Source organism: Xiphophorus maculatus, chromosome 24 (assembly GCF_002775205.1).
Source record: "Xiphophorus maculatus strain JP 163 A chromosome 24, X_maculatus-5.0-male, whole genome shotgun sequence".
Classification (NCBI taxonomy): domain Eukaryota; kingdom Metazoa; phylum Chordata; class Actinopteri; order Cyprinodontiformes; family Poeciliidae; genus Xiphophorus; species Xiphophorus maculatus.
Genome location: NC_036466.1, coordinates 14,275,747 through 14,293,571, shown reverse-complemented (window position 1 = coordinate 14,293,571; position 17,825 = coordinate 14,275,747). Strand labels below are relative to the sequence as shown.

The window sequence follows — 17,825 nt, the reverse complement described above, 5'->3', positions numbered from 1 at the left end:
TGTTCTTCTTCTACTCTTTGAAAACAATAAAAATAAAATAAAATAAAATACTGTTGGAAAAAACCATTCAAGGTTTCTCACATCTTCTGCTCCCAGATTATTAAATATGAAACAAACTTGAGACAAAACAAGGATTTGTTTCTGTATGTTTTTTATATAGATATTTATGGAGAAAGATAGTTTAATGGACTTCATATGAAAATACAGAATTTCTATCAGAGGGAGGTCAGCCACAGAAAACATTTAAATTTGAAGATATCAAATATTGTTTTCTATCATATTGTTGAATTGCATGAGATGATTAAAGCATAATTTAATGTCTTAATGAGTTAAAGTCAAAACTAAAATATAAGCTTCTATATTGGATTAAAACAAACATAATAACAAGAAATCATTTCTGATTAATGACTAACATCAGTAAAAATAAGCAGAGCTGTGGCTCACATCAAAATCCTCAGGAAATCTTATTAAACTGAAATAAAAACCAAATCCTCAGAACCATCATTAGTTTTATTAACTCATGCAGCAAAAAAAGCAATTTCAATCCAAACAATATTTATTGATTCTTTCATTCAACAAACAGGAGAAAATAGTAAAACCAACAATACAGACGGTTTGGAGAGTTTTAAACATTAATTGGGATTTACTATGACAACAATAAATTCTTATACTAAAAAATTTATCACAAAAATGATAGAATAAATCCCCAAACCCAATGTTCACATTTATCTTTAAATTTGATTTTGATGAAAATCCTTTTCCACAAACATCACAACTAAAAATAAATTGTAGCATTTCTGCTTAAAAGCAACTTTCAGAGTCTTCCAGTTCCTCCTGTTGGATTCCACAGCCATCACAACCTGAAGGTTTTCACCTCTGTTCATTCAGGAGATTGTTCAAAGATGACTTTAAGGTGGATCTTTTCCCACAAACAAATAAGGTTGGTCTTCCATGTGGATCTTCATGTGTCTCTTTAAGCTGGACTTCAAGGCGAGTCTTTTCCCACAGATATCACAACTAAAAGGTCGTTCACCTTTGTGGCTTTTCATGTGTCTCTTTAAACTAGACTTTACGTTAAATCTTTTTCCACATTCATCACAAGCAAAGGCTTTTTCATCCTTGTGGATTCTCATGTGTTCCTTTAAATTAGAATTTGTGCTAAATTTTAAACCACATTCATCACAACCGAAGGGTTTCTGTCCCGTGTGAACTCTCATGTGTACGTTTAAATTAGACTTTAAGTTAAACCTTTTACCACAAACATCACAACCAAACGGTTTCTCTCCTGTGTGGATCCTCATGTGTCTCTTTAAACATAACTGTAAGGAAAATGTTTCTCCACAATCATTACAACCAAAGAGTTTTTCTTGTGTGTGGATTCTCATGTGTTTTTCCAAATATGAGCTTAAGGTAAATGTTTTCCCACAAACATCACAAGCAAATGTTTTTTCTCCTGTGTGAATTCTCATGTGTCTGTTTAAAGATGCACTTAGGGAAAATCTTTTTCCACAATCCTCGCAACAAAAAGGTTTCTCTCCTGTGTGAACTCTCATGTGTTTCTTTAAGTCTGAACTTGAGTTAAAAGTTTTTCCACAGAAATCACAGGATTTCTCCCCTGTGTGGATTTTTACGTGATTGTTTAAAGAAGACTTTAAGGAAAATCTTTTCCCACAAAAATCACAACCAAAAGGTTCGTCACCAACAGGAATGTTTCCATCTATGTCCAAATGTGATTTTTGATGAATGTCTTCAGTCTCAGACTCTGACAATGTTTTACTCTGCTGGTTCACATCATCTTCATCCTCTTCATCCTCCTCCTCCTCTTCAGTCTCTGATTGGCTCAAAGTTCCTCCAGCAGTATTTGGATCTGGGTTCCTGCTGGACTCTGCTGCTCCACTGATCTCCACTTCAATTTCTGCTTTTATCTGGTCGCCTGAGCTGCTGGTTGGAAGATCTCCATTTCCTGTCTGCTGCTGATGAAGCTGAGACATCACTGGTTTCTCTTCATCATCCTCACTATTTACATAAACAATATTTAATGGGAGCCTGGAATAATCAGGCTCCTCCTTCACTCTGAACAGCTCGTCTTCCTGACGGCAGCACATTTGATTATTTTCCTCTTTTACTTTGAAAGGATCCACATCAGGACTCTGTTCTTCTGGAGGCTCTTCTTTAACATCTGCAGGTGACAACAAACATCACATGCATTAAAAACAACTTTATTCTGACAAAGTTACAAAGATGCCAAATATGAAAATTTAACAGCCGTTAACAGTTCAGTAGTTGATCTCTTACCTAATCAGATAAATAGGAACATTGGAATAAAACAAACCATTTGAAGTTCAGACAGAAGAGACCAGACACACCACACCGTCAGCTTCAGAGAAAACACACACACACACACACACACACACACACACACCCTTACTGCTGATGGGAGCTGCAGTAGATGGAAACCTGCCGTCCGTCTCCTGCGTCACTCTGAGCTGCTCTCCTTCCTGACTCACACAGAGTTCTTCCTCTTCCTCCTTTATCTGGAGGCGCAGCGCCTCCTGCTGGTTCATATCAGTACTCTGGTCTGCAGGAAAAACACAGATATTATGAACAACTTTGACTTTGTGGTTCTCCGGCAGTAAAGACTCAAATTAAAGAGAAAAAGTAATTGGCTTTACTTTCCATGGTGGTTTTCCAAGTAGACGTTGATAAATGAATATAGGACTTATTTAGCAACATTAGCTGCGTCACTATTAACATTTTTATCGGCACCTTTTGAAGCATAATATTAGAAAACATTGAGGAAAAACTGAAGAATCTGTAATAACAAACTAATGTAAAAGTTTTCACATTAGTCTGAGGTGGTTTTGGCTTTTCTGAAAACAGTTTCCATGTGATACACAGGAAACAGGTTTACTGAACATGTTCTGACATGTTCCCACCCACTGCCTTACCAGAGGCACAAAACTCTGGAACTTTATTTATCTGTAAGATATGATGGTAAATAGTGCAGTGAACATTGTGGATGTATTAATATATAGTTTATAATAGTTTAAAACTCATTCCAGGTTTTTTAAATCCCAAATGATGCAACATTTAACCCCATGAAGGAAACCTGGGCCTTCTCCTCCCAGCAGGGGGCGCTGGTGTGATTCAAACATGACAAGACAAGTGTTTTCAGAGCGCAGACTAATAATGTGGCTGTTTTTAATTAGTTACTTCATTAGTTTATAAATTATTTAATTTTTGGGTTATTTTTCATCTCTTCCGATAAACAACCATAAATTCATATCAGGAAGCTCAACTGAAGGTCCAGTAAACAGCAGATATCCTCACTAGAAATACTTTAATCTGCCCTGACTGATACAGACAACCTAATATAATTAGATATAATTAGAGCTTAGATCATTTTTAGGTAGTCTGGTTGGGGAAAAGTATTTCTTTTACATTACCTCATGTTGTTTATACAGTGTATTTTACTTTTTAAAATACCAGATTTTGCTAATTACCTTATATTTTTGTCTGATGACATTTGAAATATTTTTTTTTCAACTTTTTATTGAGCAAAAACACTCTGAAAGTATTGCTAGTTTTACTTCAGTACAACGTTTGGATACTTTAGCTAATAAGTTAAAATATATTGAGATGTTATTCTTACTATAATGTCAAAATATGGATACAAATAAATTAAATTACTATTCCAGATAGTAAATATGTGGTTCTGTCTGGTCAAAAAGCATTTTTCGATGTCTAGAATGCAATCTCGGAATTTCAGACGAAACCGATTTTATACTAAAAAGGCTTGCCATAGAACATCTCCTCTACCGTAATATACCAACTATCAGCGCATCGGAATGTACCTGCGACGTCGCAGCATGTATCCCGGCCTCGGCTCGCAGTCAGATGAAGCTACTGTCGCCTTAAAGCTCTAAACTAGTGAGCAGAAACTGCTGCTGATGTTCCTTCATCCACCAGCTGGAAGAAAACGATCCTAAACCGGAACTACGAAGAAGGAAAAGCACCAACCTGCAGTGCGCAGCAGGACTCTGGGCTGGAAAACGTCCTCCATCTTGTAGCGTCTCTGCCGCCGCTGGAGCTCCGGCTGCCCTCCAGCTGAGCCTCAAGCCGCAAACTTCCTTCCAGATTTCATCATCATCATCATCGTCATCATCATCATCATCATCATCATCATCTGCTGCTCTTCCAGCTGCAGCGACGCTCCCGCTGCTGACGAAACGAGAACAATGGAGGAAGAATCCTGAAGGGAGGACTAGGGGGCGGGGCCAGTGGAACCGGAAGTCCAGAACAAAAATTATAGTTCCGTTTCTACAACAAATATTCTCATTGCAAAGATTCCGTTCCAAAATTAATATTTAGTGAAACATCTGAACTAGGCCCATGCAGCTTTTTACAAGTTAAAACGCAACGCGAGAATAAAATAAATGGTTACAATGTTGAGAGAAATAACTTTTGTCTGCTTTGCTTTTCGGTAAATTTGGATTTTTATTGATAATATCAACATTTTTGTGGATAAAAATTGCTGAAGTTGCACGTTGCCTGTTGAAATGCATGTAAGAAGTCTGAGGCGAGGCGGTGCAGTGCTGGGCCTCACCTCTGGGGGCGCTGTAGCACAGGCAGTAGGTGCATCCTTATTGATATTTATTTAATATCGCCAATATACTTATTCAATTGCACATGTTCTACATTTGTTGATGTTCCACAGTCTTATATATTTAATATATTCAGTATTTAATATATTAGTTCCACATACTAATTAATTTTAGTGACATATTTAGTCTGTCTGATCCATCAGAATTGGATTGAAAATACCCAGTGAAGCAGGAAGTAACGTGCCAGACTGATAGGAGGCAGTGATGAGCCCCACAGACACAACAGGTGTTCTTCTTCTACTCTTTGAAAACAATAAAAATAAAATAAAATAAAATACTGTTGGAAAAAACCATTCAAGGTTTCTCACATCTTCTGCTCCCAGATTATTAAATATGAAACAAACTTGAGACAAAACAAGGATTTGTTTCTGTATGTTTTTTATATAGATATTTATGGAGAAAGATAGTTTAATGGACTTCATATGAAAATACAGAATTTCTATCAGAGGGAGGTCAGCCACAGAAAACATTTAAATTTGAAGATATCAAATATTGTTTTCTATCATATTGTTGAATTGCATGAGATGATTAAAGCATAATTTAATGTCTTAATGAGTTAAAGTCAAAACTAAAATATAAGCTTCTATATTGGATTAAAACAAACATAATAACAAGAAATCATTTCTGATTAATGACTAACATCAGTAAAAATAAGCAGAGCTGTGGCTCACATCAAAATCCTCAGGAAATCTTATTAAACTGAAATAAAAACCAAATCCTCAGAACCATCATTAGTTTTATTAACTCATGCAGCAAAAAAAGCAATTTCAATCCAAACAATATTTATTGATTCTTTCATTCAACAAACAGGAGAAAATAGTAAAACCAACAATACAGACGGTTTGGAGAGTTTTAAACATTAATTGGGATTTACTATGACAACAATAAATTCTTATACTAAAAAATTTATCACAAAAATGATAGAATAAATCCCCAAACCCAATGTTCACATTTATCTTTAAATTTGATTTTGATGAAAATCCTTTTCCACAAACATCACAACTAAAAATAAATTGTAGCATTTCTGCTTAAAAGCAACTTTCAGAGTCTTCCAGTTCCTCCTGTTGGATTCCACAGCCATCACAACCTGAAGGTTTTCACCTCTGTTCATTCAGGAGATTGTTCAAAGATGACTTTAAGGTGGATCTTTTCCCACAAACAAATAAGGTTGGTCTTCCATGTGGATCTTCATGTGTCTCTTTAAGCTGGACTTCAAGGCGAGTCTTTTCCCACAGATATCACAACTAAAAGGTCGTTCACCTTTGTGGCTTTTCATGTGTCTCTTTAAACTAGACTTTACGTTAAATCTTTTTCCACATTCATCACAAGCAAAGGCTTTTTCATCCTTGTGGATTCTCATGTGTTCCTTTAAATTAGAATTTGTGCTAAATTTTAAACCACATTCATCACAACCGAAGGGTTTCTGTCCCGTGTGAACTCTCATGTGTACGTTTAAATTAGACTTTAAGTTAAACCTTTTACCACAAACATCACAACCAAACGGTTTCTCTCCTGTGTGGATCCTCATGTGTCTCTTTAAACATAACTGTAAGGAAAATGTTTCTCCACAATCATTACAACCAAAGAGTTTTTCTTGTGTGTGGATTCTCATGTGTTTTTCCAAATATGAGCTTAAGGTAAATGTTTTCCCACAAACATCACAAGCAAATGTTTTTTCTCCTGTGTGAATTCTCATGTGTCTGTTTAAAGATGCACTTAGGGAAAATCTTTTTCCACAATCCTCGCAACAAAAAGGTTTCTCTCCTGTGTGAACTCTCATGTGTTTCTTTAAGTCTGAACTTGAGTTAAAAGTTTTTCCACAGAAATCACAGGATTTCTCCCCTGTGTGGATTTTTACGTGATTGTTTAAAGAAGACTTTAAGGAAAATCTTTTCCCACAAAAATCACAACCAAAAGGTTCGTCACCAACAGGAATGTTTCCATCTATGTCCAAATGTGATTTTTGATGAATGTCTTCAGTCTCAGACTCTGACAATGTTTTACTCTGCTGGTTCACATCATCTTCATCCTCTTCATCCTCCTCCTCCTCTTCAGTCTCTGATTGGCTCAAAGTTCCTCCAGCAGTATTTGGATCTGGGTTCCTGCTGGACTCTGCTGCTCCACTGATCTCCACTTCAATTTCTGCTTTTATCTGGTCGCCTGAGCTGCTGGTTGGAAGATCTCCATTTCCTGTCTGCTGCTGATGAAGCTGAGACATCACTGGTTTCTCTTCATCATCCTCACTATTTACATAAACAATATTTAATGGGAGCCTGGAATAATCAGGCTCCTCCTTCACTCTGAACAGCTCGTCTTCCTGACGGCAGCACATTTGATTATTTTCCTCTTTTACTTTGAAAGGATCCACATCAGGACTCTGTTCTTCTGGAGGCTCTTCTTTAACATCTGCAGGTGACGACAAACATCACATGCATTAAGAACAACTTTTAGAAAAGTTTGGTTTTAATTGAACGAGGGAAACAGAAATACGTTTGGATTTAATTGCTGTAATCAGCACATTAATATTAAAACATATTGAACAAATGAAGAAGAAATGCTTGAACATGTTTGCTTGATGGGAGCAGAACGGTGGAGCTCTGACAACATCTGTACTTTCATTCATTTCCTTCCTGATCAAGTTCAGTTTCACTCATTGACTTAGATTATAACAAGAAATTTATCACATTTTATTTTGGTTTTCTCGATGTATTTTCTTATTAAATGAGCCACATGAAGCCCAACCTGAACATGAAGAAAATAATTCTGACCCAAATTTCTGGTGAAAAATGAATCTTTTAAACAATTAATTTGATAAAACATTTAAAATGTTATTGTGTCACTTTGGTCTGCCGTTCATTCATGCATTTAAATCTCTTCTCTTCATTTATTCTCAGTGATTTAACCATTTTAAACCAAACTAACATCTAACCGTGTCTAAGAGACATTAAGAATACACACACACACACACACACCCTTACTGCTGATGGGAGCTGCAGTAGATGGAAACCTGCCGTCCGTCTCCTGCTTCACTCTGAGCTGCTCTCCTTCCTGACTCACACAGAGTTCTTCCTCTTCCTCCTTTATCTGGAGGCGCAGCGCCTCCTGCTGGTTCATATCAGCCTCTTTTTTAACATCTGCAGGAAAAACATCTTTATGAACAACTTCATGTTATACAAACATGACATGTTTTCAGAGTCCACCAATTTATAAATTAATTATTTTTAGGTTACTTTTTATGTCTCCTGATAATAAAAGTAATATTTTAATATCAAGAGACGTATTAAAACGTTACTTTTTACATATTAAAATGTTACTTTTAATATGAGTTCAACTGAAGACATTTTCACTGGAAATACTTTAATCAGTCCAAACATAAACAGATTATTTAATATAAGCATTGTTTGGATTATTCTTATGTAATCTGATTTGTAGTAGTTTTATTTTGTTTACATATTTTTATTTTAGTCTTTCAAATATCAGGATTTGCTCAACTTTATATTTTTGTCTTATTAAATGCTTTAAAATATCTATTATTATTATTATTGTTATTATTAATGTTATTAACTTTTCCTTGAGTAAAACACTTGAACTTCTACTTTCTTCTATATTTTATAAACTTCATCCAAATCTAATATATTTAATTATTCTTCTAATTAGTCAGAATATGAAAGCAGATTTATTAAATCATCATCAAACCAGAATGCATTTTACATTTCTAATCGATGTAATTACTGATAATCAGCGGAAACAGATTTTATGTTAAAATGGCTCCTCTACCGTAATACACCAACTATCAGCGCATCGGAATGTACCTGCGACGTCGCAGCATGTATCCCGGCCTCGGCTCGCAGTCAGATGAAGCTACTGTCGCCTTAAAGCTCTAAACTAGTGAGCAGAAACTGCTGCTGATGTTCCTACATCCACCAGCTGGAAGAAAACGATCCTAAACCGGAACTACGAAGAAGGAAAAGCACCAACCTGCAGTGCGCAGCAGGACTCTGGGCTGGAAAACGTCCTCCATCTTGTAGCGTCTCTGCCGCCGCTGGAGCTCCGGCTGCTGACGAAGCGACAACAATGGAGGAAGAATCCTGAAGGGAGGACGAGGGGGCGGGGCCAGTGGAACCGGAAGTCCGGAACAAAAATTATAGTTCCGTTTCTGCTCGTGTTTACAAACATTCCGTTTAAAATTAATATTTAGTGAAACCTTTGAACATTAGAAAAAATAAATACATTTGATGTCATTTGTGCAACATAATAATATATTTAGGGATTAATTCTCCTTCTTGTAACTTCTGATTATATTTATGGACAGAAAATAAATAATAAAAAGATTGAACTTCTACTTTTTGTTAGAGTTGCACTAACACACCAACGACCACCAAGGATTTCATGTAGAGTATTTCACTTTTTAATGTTCACTCTGAGAACAGTTGGTAAAAAAAGTCCATTTTCTAAATTCTGAGGAATTGAACCCACAACCTTCTTAGCTGACATTTGTTGTCATAGCAACCCTTGAACTGGTTCTCATAGCACATTAATCTGTTTATATTCAATATTAACTATAAAATTAAAGTTCTGAGCTCAATCACTTCTTCTACATCGGCGGCCATCTTTAGTTTGACTTCCTGCTTCCCAGGTTCTGTTCTTGGTTCAGTTCATGGTGAAACTTTATTATGCAATAATAAAGTTTACCTTTATGCTGATGATATTCTGCATTATTTAACTTTTATAGAACCAACTCCAGATGACCAAACAGTTAAAGATGGACTTTGTGACTGGACAGATCGTTGCTAGTTACTGTCCTGCAGTAAGCAGGTCTTCCTGAATTTTAGATGTTAAATAAAAAAACTCCACACTTTTTATGAACTTTGAATTTATTCTGCAGATCTTCTCAGGTTCTGTTCTCAGCTGCGTCCAGGATGGAGGCCACGCTGTCCTTGGCTTCCTGCAGAAGCTCAGAAACTCTCCTCTGCGTCTGAAGCAGCAACACAAACATCGTTTAATGAAAAATGTCAGATGAAAGGTGAAAGGTCACCTGGTGACTTACAGCCAGTCTGAAGGCTTCGTCTGAGACGTCCTTCAGGTTGATCGTGACGTTGTAGTACGCTCCAAAAACAGCCGTTTCCAGAGCTTTAGCTGCAACCTGACCAACACAAACCAGATTCCAGATCTGAGCAAAATTCATTCTGACCTAAAACCTTCAGAGAGAAGTTGTTGTTGCTCCAACCCGGACCTGAGCATCGGACTTGCAGCCGATGTTCCCGAACAGAACCATCTGCTTCAGAGACGGCCAGAGGACGCTGACCTTCTCAGCCAAAGCCAGCGGGACGCCGACGGCCCGCTTCAGGCCTTCCTGCATCGCCGCTTCTCTCCTGCAGGCGGAGACAAAACGCAGTCCAGAAAAAAACAAGCAGCTAAAGACGCAACATCTCATCCACAGACACGTTCACCTGCTCCTCTGCTCACCTGCTCCTCTCCTCGCTGCTGGACTTCGGCATTTTCAGCGCCACCTGAAACAGACGTGATGACTTTTTGAGGCATCGCACCACACAGCCTGTAGGTGTCTCTTGCGTAATCTGGAGCATCAACAGGTGGCGCTGTTGGGTGGGGGCTGCTGGTGCTCACCATGTAGCCGTTGAAGGCGGCGGAGTCGGCGTCCACCAACCCCAGCAGCTCGTTCATGGCCTGATGGAACGGAGGAATCAGCTTCCTCATCACAAAGTCCAGGTTCTCAAACTGCCTCTTTCCGTACGTCATCTGCCCCACCATGGCGCCCAGCGCTGCCCCCTACAGGACGGGGCACATCCTGGGGTTAAAGGTGACCTGTTCCACTTCCTGGAACAGGTTAGGATCGGTTTATGGCCTATACAAATCATTTCTTACACAAAATCATTCTTAGATAATCAGATTTCACTCTGATCCAACTCAGCTTTCACATTTACGCATGAAAATGGCTCCAAACTGATCTGCAATTATGCAACAGTGCATCTTCGAAAAGCAGAAGTGGAGCCTCCTGCACAACCAACCAGAAAGCAGCAGGTGGTTTCTGGGTGAAAAGACTCTTGTCTTTTCCAGAAGCCATTGTACAGCGTGAAAACTAGCTAGAGCTCAGCTTGTGTTGCTAGGCAACAGGGCAGTGCTGCTGATTTGTAGTTTTTCAAACACCATAAAACTTTTAACTCATTACCATAAACTGGCTGGTGTTTTTTTAAGAGCGTAGTTTGTTGTTAGAAGCAGTAGAAACCCAAATGGAAACATAAAAACGTGAAAAATATGATTTTTTTGTGTAACGCTTCCCCTTTAAATCGGCTCCCTCTGCTGGACAATCTCTGAACACTCACCAGCGCGCCGACGGCGGCAGAAACAGACCCTCCTCCTGGAGCGGCTGTTCGCGCTCCAACGCTGCGAACAAACTGCTGCAGAGTCAGAGACACGAGCCCGCCTTCTTCCTGTGACCTCACCATGTACCTGTGCAGGTAAGACACGCCCACTTTAGCAGCGCTCGCTGCCTCTGCTGCAGTCAGCAGGGAGGAACTCACTCAATGATCCTCTGCTTTGGGTTGAAGGGACTCAGTGAATCCAGGCCCAGTTTACTGATCACCTGCAACCAACAAGGTGAGGAGCTGATGAACGTCTCTATGGCAAGCTGTTTTATCATAAAATCAGTTTTTGTTTGACATCCTGTAAAAAATGCATTTTTCTGAATGTAATTGAAGATTTCTGCATTTACATTCTGTAATGTAAGAGTAATAATTCAAGATATATTCAGTTAGATACTGATCAATCAAAATTTCTTTTAATTTTGTTGTTAAATGTGTCACACTCCATAATTACAATTTAATATTTCTCAAACAGAACTATAACTATAACAAGTCATTCCTTGGTTTCTACATATCTGCAATTTAATTTGCTGTCTTTAAATCTAGTTACATATTTTAAATTGTGTCTAGTCAGAACAAAGAGCTCGATATCTAGAATTCACTTTATGAGTACAGTAGTTATAATGTCATTGTAGAAATCTGAAATATGTTTCAGACGCTCAATAATTCATCACAGAAACTTCAAATTCAAGCACTTGTAAATCTGACCTGATTTCTACAAACTAGAAGATAATTAGACAAATCTGATTTAAACTGATGTCAAATGTCTGGAATGTGATGAAACTGATTTTATCTTAAAATGGCTTGCCGTAGACCAAAGCTTTGTCCACTGACCAGCCGGACTTTGTGCTCCTCTTCGATGATGAAGAGCTGCTCTGTTTTCATGTAGAAGTCGGCGGCGTCCAGCAGAGCCTTCAGAGGAATCAGACCGACGATCTGGGAGCCGACCACAGGAAGCTTCAGCTCCTGGACGCCACAAACAGGAAGTCAGACTCACAGGAAGCGATGGCGCTCAGGCCTGTTGTGACCTCAGCAGCCCTGACCTCAGCGACCCCGCAGATCTCCTGGTACACGGCGTGGAGCGGCGTCAGCTCAAAGTCCAGGATGTTGGTGGACACCTGGGCCAGGTTCTCCTCCTCCAGGTACCAGCCCAGACCCTGGACCTTCTTCAGGAGACCTGGCTGCTCAGAGGCACACAGGAAGTTACCACACATAGATCTACACACATAGATACACACACATAGATATACACACATAGATACACACACATAGATCTACACACATAGATATACACACATAAATATACATACATAGATACACACACATAGATATACATGGGAAACCTGCCAAATGAAAACAGATCAGAAATATACAGAAGAAAATTAAAGCCACTGGAGAAAATACATGAATAATGTTAGAATATAACGATGATCATAAAACAATCCTCCACTGTAATAAGATTTCAAGAAAGAAAGATTACAAACCAAACCAAATATAACAGGAAACAGCATGAAGTGGGCTTTTATTCTGAAGTTCCACCTTCAGGAAGCTGTGGTTTTGAACTGAAGTAATAATAAATGTTTGGTGTCCCACCTGGTCCTGTCCTCGGCCCTGTTCGCGGATGTCCAGGGCGATCCGATGAGCCTGCTCCTTGGTGCCGATCAGGTTCACGTTGTACGCGATCAGGAACTTGCGAGCACCGGTTACCGTGGCGCCCCACGACGGCACGAAGTGGGCGGGGCCAAAGTCAGGGGCCCACTCTTCACTCTTCAGCTGCAGCAGAAGAAGAAATCTGCTGGATCTGAGAGTTTAGATCCGGAGGCGGCGGATCGTCTCACCTTCTCAGGTAGAGCTTCGTACTCTCCGGATCGAACCGACGGGAGATTCCTCCTGGACTCGGACCGAGCCGCTTCTCCGTAAAGATACACTGAGGACAGATTTCTCTGCCGTTAGTAAACTTTTAGAAAAATCTTGGGAATTCATCAGCTCCAAGAGTAAAAAATCACCTCAGACTTTTTACATTAAACTCATATTTTCTAGGAACAACATGGAATTTTTTGAAGTTCTTATAGTTGAACATTTTTCACTTGGACATTTTCTGAGTTTCAAAATGTAAACATTTTTTATTTTTATGCTCAAAAATGTCCAGATTTCTTCTAGAAAATGTCAGAATAATCTCAAAATTATGAGTTTTTTCTTGCAAATGTTTGACTTTCATCTCAGAAATGTCTGTTTGTTTTCTAGAAAACTTTGGAGATTCATTGAAAAATTGAGTTTTTTCTTGTAAATTTATGTCTTTTTGATCATTTTCTGTTTTTTCCAGAACATTTTCAAACTTTCTGATGTTTTTCTCACATATCTGCAACTTTTCAAGTTCAGACATTTTCATATTTTCTAGAAAATTTCTGAGATGAATCTGAAATTGTATTTTGGAGTAACTTTCCTCCTTCCTGGTTCCCTGTAACACTCTGTGGTATTTCTCTCTCTGTTCCCTCAGCTCTTCGCGCCGCGGCCTCGGCTTCCTGTGACTCACCAGGAACCTGCAGCGTCTCCGCCAGCCGCCGTCCAAACTGGTCGGCGCAGCGGACGCAGTCGTCCATGCTGACGTTCTGGACGGGGATGAAGGGGCAGACGTCCAGCGCTCCGGTGCGAGGGTGTTCCCCTGCGGCAGAAGCATTTCGTTCCCAGAGGTTCGGTTCTGGAGAGCGGCTTTGGACTCGCACTGACCTGAATGTTTGCTCATGTCGATGAGGCCGAAGGCCCGGCGGGCGGCGTTCAGCGCCCCCTGCACCACGGCCTCCGGGGGCCCCACGAAGGTGTAGACGGTCCGGTTGGTGGAGGCCCCCGGGTCGACGTCCAGCAGGCTGCAGCCGGCCGTCTCAGAGATGGCGGCGGCGACGGCATCGATCACCTGAGCAGAGGAAGAGGAGCAGCTGAACCCAAACGGACCTCAGTCTGTTCACAGGACCGGGTCAAAGGTCGTTACGCCTGGAGGATTATAATCCTGTCTCTAAACTAAACGTTCTTAGCTGTTATATGCTAACAGTTATTTTGTTAGCGTATAAAATAATCACATTAAAGATTTAAAGAAACAATAATCATGAACAGTTTCTGTAAAGTTGAACTTTCTCCAGACTGACAGCAGATTCGAGTCTAAAGTCCAGATTTTCAGAAACTCCTGGACTCGTCGCATCGTTCAGACGGACTCCTACCTTCTGGTCTCGGCCCTCAGAGAAGTTAGGAACGCACTCCACCAGCTGAGCCATGGCGTCTGCACAGCCTGACCCCAGTCTGACCAGTACACCCACAGCTCAAACATTAACTGGGACCGAAGTCTGAAGGTTTGCTGGGTAGCATCTGTCCTGCAGGTGGCGCCAGAGAAATGGAGAAGAAGTTTGAGAAGCAGAGTCCGTCAGGTCTGCAGAGTTTAAATGTTTGTGATCCAGGCAGAAAGGGTCAGAGGTCACCAAGTCGACTCGTTTCTCTTTGACTGAACCTGCGGCCGCCGGAGTTCTGGACCCGCTCCAACCAGAACCGTTACATCAGAACCATCTGCTGCTGACCTGAGCCTCCCAGCAGAAATGGGTCAGAACTGAAGAACTGACTGGGTTCAAGTTCAAACTACAGTGTCAAGAGTTTGTGCAGCACAAATTTGTGTTTCAAAGATCTTAATAAATGTTCCCAGAGGTCATGAAAGGTCAACCTGCCCCCCCCCCCCCCCACACACACACACCTTCTTCAAATCAAACTAAATTGGTGTCAATCAACGATGCTATATTTGTGCAGCAAAAAAAATGTTTTTGACACCAAACTACTAACAGGTAGTTACTAACAGGGCGGCTCGTTTACCTCTGATGACCTCTGGGTATTTTTATCAATATTGTAAAATGGCTGCAGCACAAAGGAGAAATGCTGCAGCTCAAATGCAGCACAAACATTTGACACCAGTGTTGTTTAATGTGGGGCGGCTGGTTGACCTTTAAACTTTGATTAATATCTTCACAACAAAAGCAGCACAAACAAAAACGCAGCAGAGTTGAGCTGGCTGAGCTTTCAGAACCTCTGGAAACATTTATTAAGATTTTCACACACAGAGGCAGAAACGAACATTTTTAGAACAGCTTGTATTTATCAGGTCATCGTTTCAGCACTTTGTCCACATTGATGGACTGTCTGAGGTCCAGCATCTCCTGATCCGACCTGCACCGTTTCCACGCATGCTGGAATATTTTCAGCGTTTCGTGACAGACATTTCCTCTTGAACTGATCGATCAGAGCTGTAAAGATAAATGTGTATCTGTCTACATCCCATAAATCCTCAGACAGGCAGCAGAGATATGGTCAGGTTTTGGCTGACCTGGTTTCCTCCTGAATCACTGTCGGAGTTTCTCCAACACTTCAGATTCTTTCTAGGTGACGAATGAGGAAGCAGAGACAACAGAAATCCACCTAAAATAAATCTAAGCTGTGATGAGGGAAAATGATTTACTTAATAACTCTGCAGCAGTTGTAGGCAACCTTTGATCAGCTGACCTGTTTTACAAACATAGCTGAGTATTTTCTCACTTCCTCCTGCATCGCTCAGCTCCAGGCTTCAGACAGGAACTCTTGGAAACCATAAGCAGCCAGCAGAGTGTCTGCAGCATGGAGGCCTGGTTCTGCATCGTCCTCATGTTGGGTAAGAAAACAGCAACGTCTCTCCTGTTAATCCGTCACCAATAACTAACATTAGCCTTTAACTTTCTGTTCAACTTTCACTGGAATTCTCCCAGAAGAATCAAAGTTTAGTCAGAATCTGCAGTTTGATGTCAGACTCACCAGAAACGTCTGATTTTACTTTTAACATTTATTTTATTCTGCATTATTAGACACTTTATTAGGTACACTTCACTCAGAGGTTCATTTCCAACATTCTCACCTGTTAGTTATTTATTTATAAATGTCACAGTTTCAAACTAAATATTCAGTGTGCAGTTAGATATTTAGCTTCAAACTAAATATTTATTGGTTTTTTTTACCCCTCCAGGGTCTTTTGTGGCTCTAGTGTCCCTTATATGACAGCAGGCTGACAGGAAACGGAGAAGGAGAGGGGGGAAGACATGCGACAAATGTCGTCGGGTCCGGGAGTTGAACCCGCGACGGCCGCGCCGAGGACTCAAGGCCTCCAAATACGGGTCGCGCTAACCGCTACGCCACCACGGCACGCCCCAAACTAAATATTTTGTTAGTGAGCAAACTATTTAGTTTGAGCAGACCCAACTTTTGCTTTCAGACTTCTGCTAATTGTCATAGGAATTAGCATATTAGCTAAACTTTTAGCTCTGAGTTAGTTCAATGTTTAGTTTGTAAACTAAACATTTAGCTACTAAATATTAGTTCAGAGCTAAATATTTAGTTTGGAACTGAATTGTTAGCTTGCTCATAAAATATTTATGGAGCTCAATATTTATATTGTAAACTAAATATTTAGTTTGGAGCAAAATGTTCAAATTGGAGCTAAAATTTAAGTTGATAAATATTTTCTTGCTAATTAAATATTTAGTTTGAAATTGTGACATTTATAAATGTATGAATAAGATGTTGAAAGAATATTTTTTCCTCTAACGTCTCTTTTTGGTTGTGTAACTTTATTAATGGAACCTGCTGATCCAACTGGTTCAGTTTCATGTTATGAAACTGGTTTCAGCGAGTTGTAGCTAATGTTGTAGCTAATGTGGTAGCTAATGTGGTAGCTAATGTGGTAGCTAATGTTGTAGCTAATGTTGTAGCTAATGTTGCAGCTAATGTTGTAGCTAATGTTGTAGCTAATGTTGTAGCTAATGTTGTAGCTAATGTGGTAGCTAATGTGGTAGCTAATGTGGTAGCTAATGTGGTAGCTAATGTTGTAGCTAATGTTGTAGCTAATGTTGTAGCTAATGTGGTAGCTAATGTGGTAGCTAATGTTGTAGCTAATGTGGTAGCTAATGTGGTAGCTAATGTGGTAGCTAATGTGGTAGCTAATGTTGCAGCTAATGTTGCAGCTAATGTTGTAGCTAATGTGGTAGCTAATGTGGTAGCTAATGTTGCAGCTAATGTTATAGCTAATGTGGTAGCTAATGTGGTAGCTAATGTTGCAGCTAATGTTATAGCTAATGTGGTAGCTAATGTTGTAGCTAATGTGGTAGCTAATGTTGCAGCTAATGTTGTAGCTAATGTTGTAGCTAATGTGGTAGCTAATGTTGCAGCTAATGTTGTAGCTAATGTTGTAGCTAATGTGGTAGCTAATGTGGTAGCTAATGTTGTAGCTAATGTTGCAGCTAATGTTGTAGCTAATGTGGTAGCTAATGTGGTAGCTAATGTTGCAGCTAATGTTATAGCTAATGTGGTAGCTAATGTTGTAGCTAATGTGGTAGCTAATGTTGTAGCTAATGTTGCAGCTAATGTTGTAGCTAATGTTGTAGCTAATGTTGCAGCTAATGTTGTAGCTAATGTTGTAGCTAATGTGGTAGCTAATGTGGTAGCTAATGTTGTAGCTAATGTTGCAGCTAATGTTGTAGCTAATGTTGCAGCCAATGTTGCAGCTAATGTGGTAGCTAATGTTGCAGCTAATGTTGTAGCTAATGTGGTAGCTAATGTGGTAGCTAATGTTGCAGCCAATGTTGCAGCTAATGTGGTAGCTAATGTTGCAGCTAATGTTGTAGCTAATGTGGTAGCTAATGTGGTAGCTAATGTTGCAGCTAATGTTGTAGCTAATGTGGTAGCTAATGTTGTAGCTAATGTTGCAGCTAATGTTGTAGCTAAT

The 17,825-nt window shown here is 39.7% G+C and overlaps 2 protein-coding genes across 2 annotated transcripts; both read right to left on the bottom strand.

The window, feature by feature from the left end:
* Nucleotides 1-492: 492 nt before the first annotated feature.
* On the bottom strand, nt 493-8,738 carry LOC102219431 (zinc finger protein 420-like). The gene is made up of 6 exons (XM_023330011.1): nt 8,643-8,738; nt 7,637-7,798; nt 5,805-7,070; nt 4,021-4,113; nt 2,423-2,578; nt 493-2,179 (listed from the first exon to the last, which is right to left on the bottom strand). The coding sequence occupies exons 1-6, from the start codon at nt 8,683-8,685 to the stop codon at nt 909-911; spliced, it is 2,991 nt and encodes a 996-aa protein (XP_023185779.1). The 5' UTR covers nt 8,686-8,738; the 3' UTR covers nt 493-908.
* A 782-nt stretch (nt 8,739-9,520) lies between these two features.
* ftcd (formimidoyltransferase cyclodeaminase) lies at nt 9,521-14,412 on the bottom strand. The gene is made up of 14 exons (XM_005812117.3): nt 14,257-14,412; nt 13,772-13,955; nt 13,578-13,706; nt 12,883-12,971; nt 12,638-12,817; nt 12,088-12,225; nt 11,879-12,010; nt 11,204-11,265; nt 11,006-11,132; nt 10,290-10,451; nt 10,131-10,174; nt 9,898-10,036; nt 9,712-9,807; nt 9,521-9,639 (listed from the first exon to the last, which is right to left on the bottom strand). Exons 1-14 carry the CDS (start codon nt 14,308-14,310, stop codon nt 9,556-9,558), a joined length of 1,620 nt encoding a protein of 539 aa, XP_005812174.1. The 5' UTR covers nt 14,311-14,412; the 3' UTR covers nt 9,521-9,555.
* Between the last annotated feature and the right edge of the window lie 3,413 nt (nt 14,413-17,825).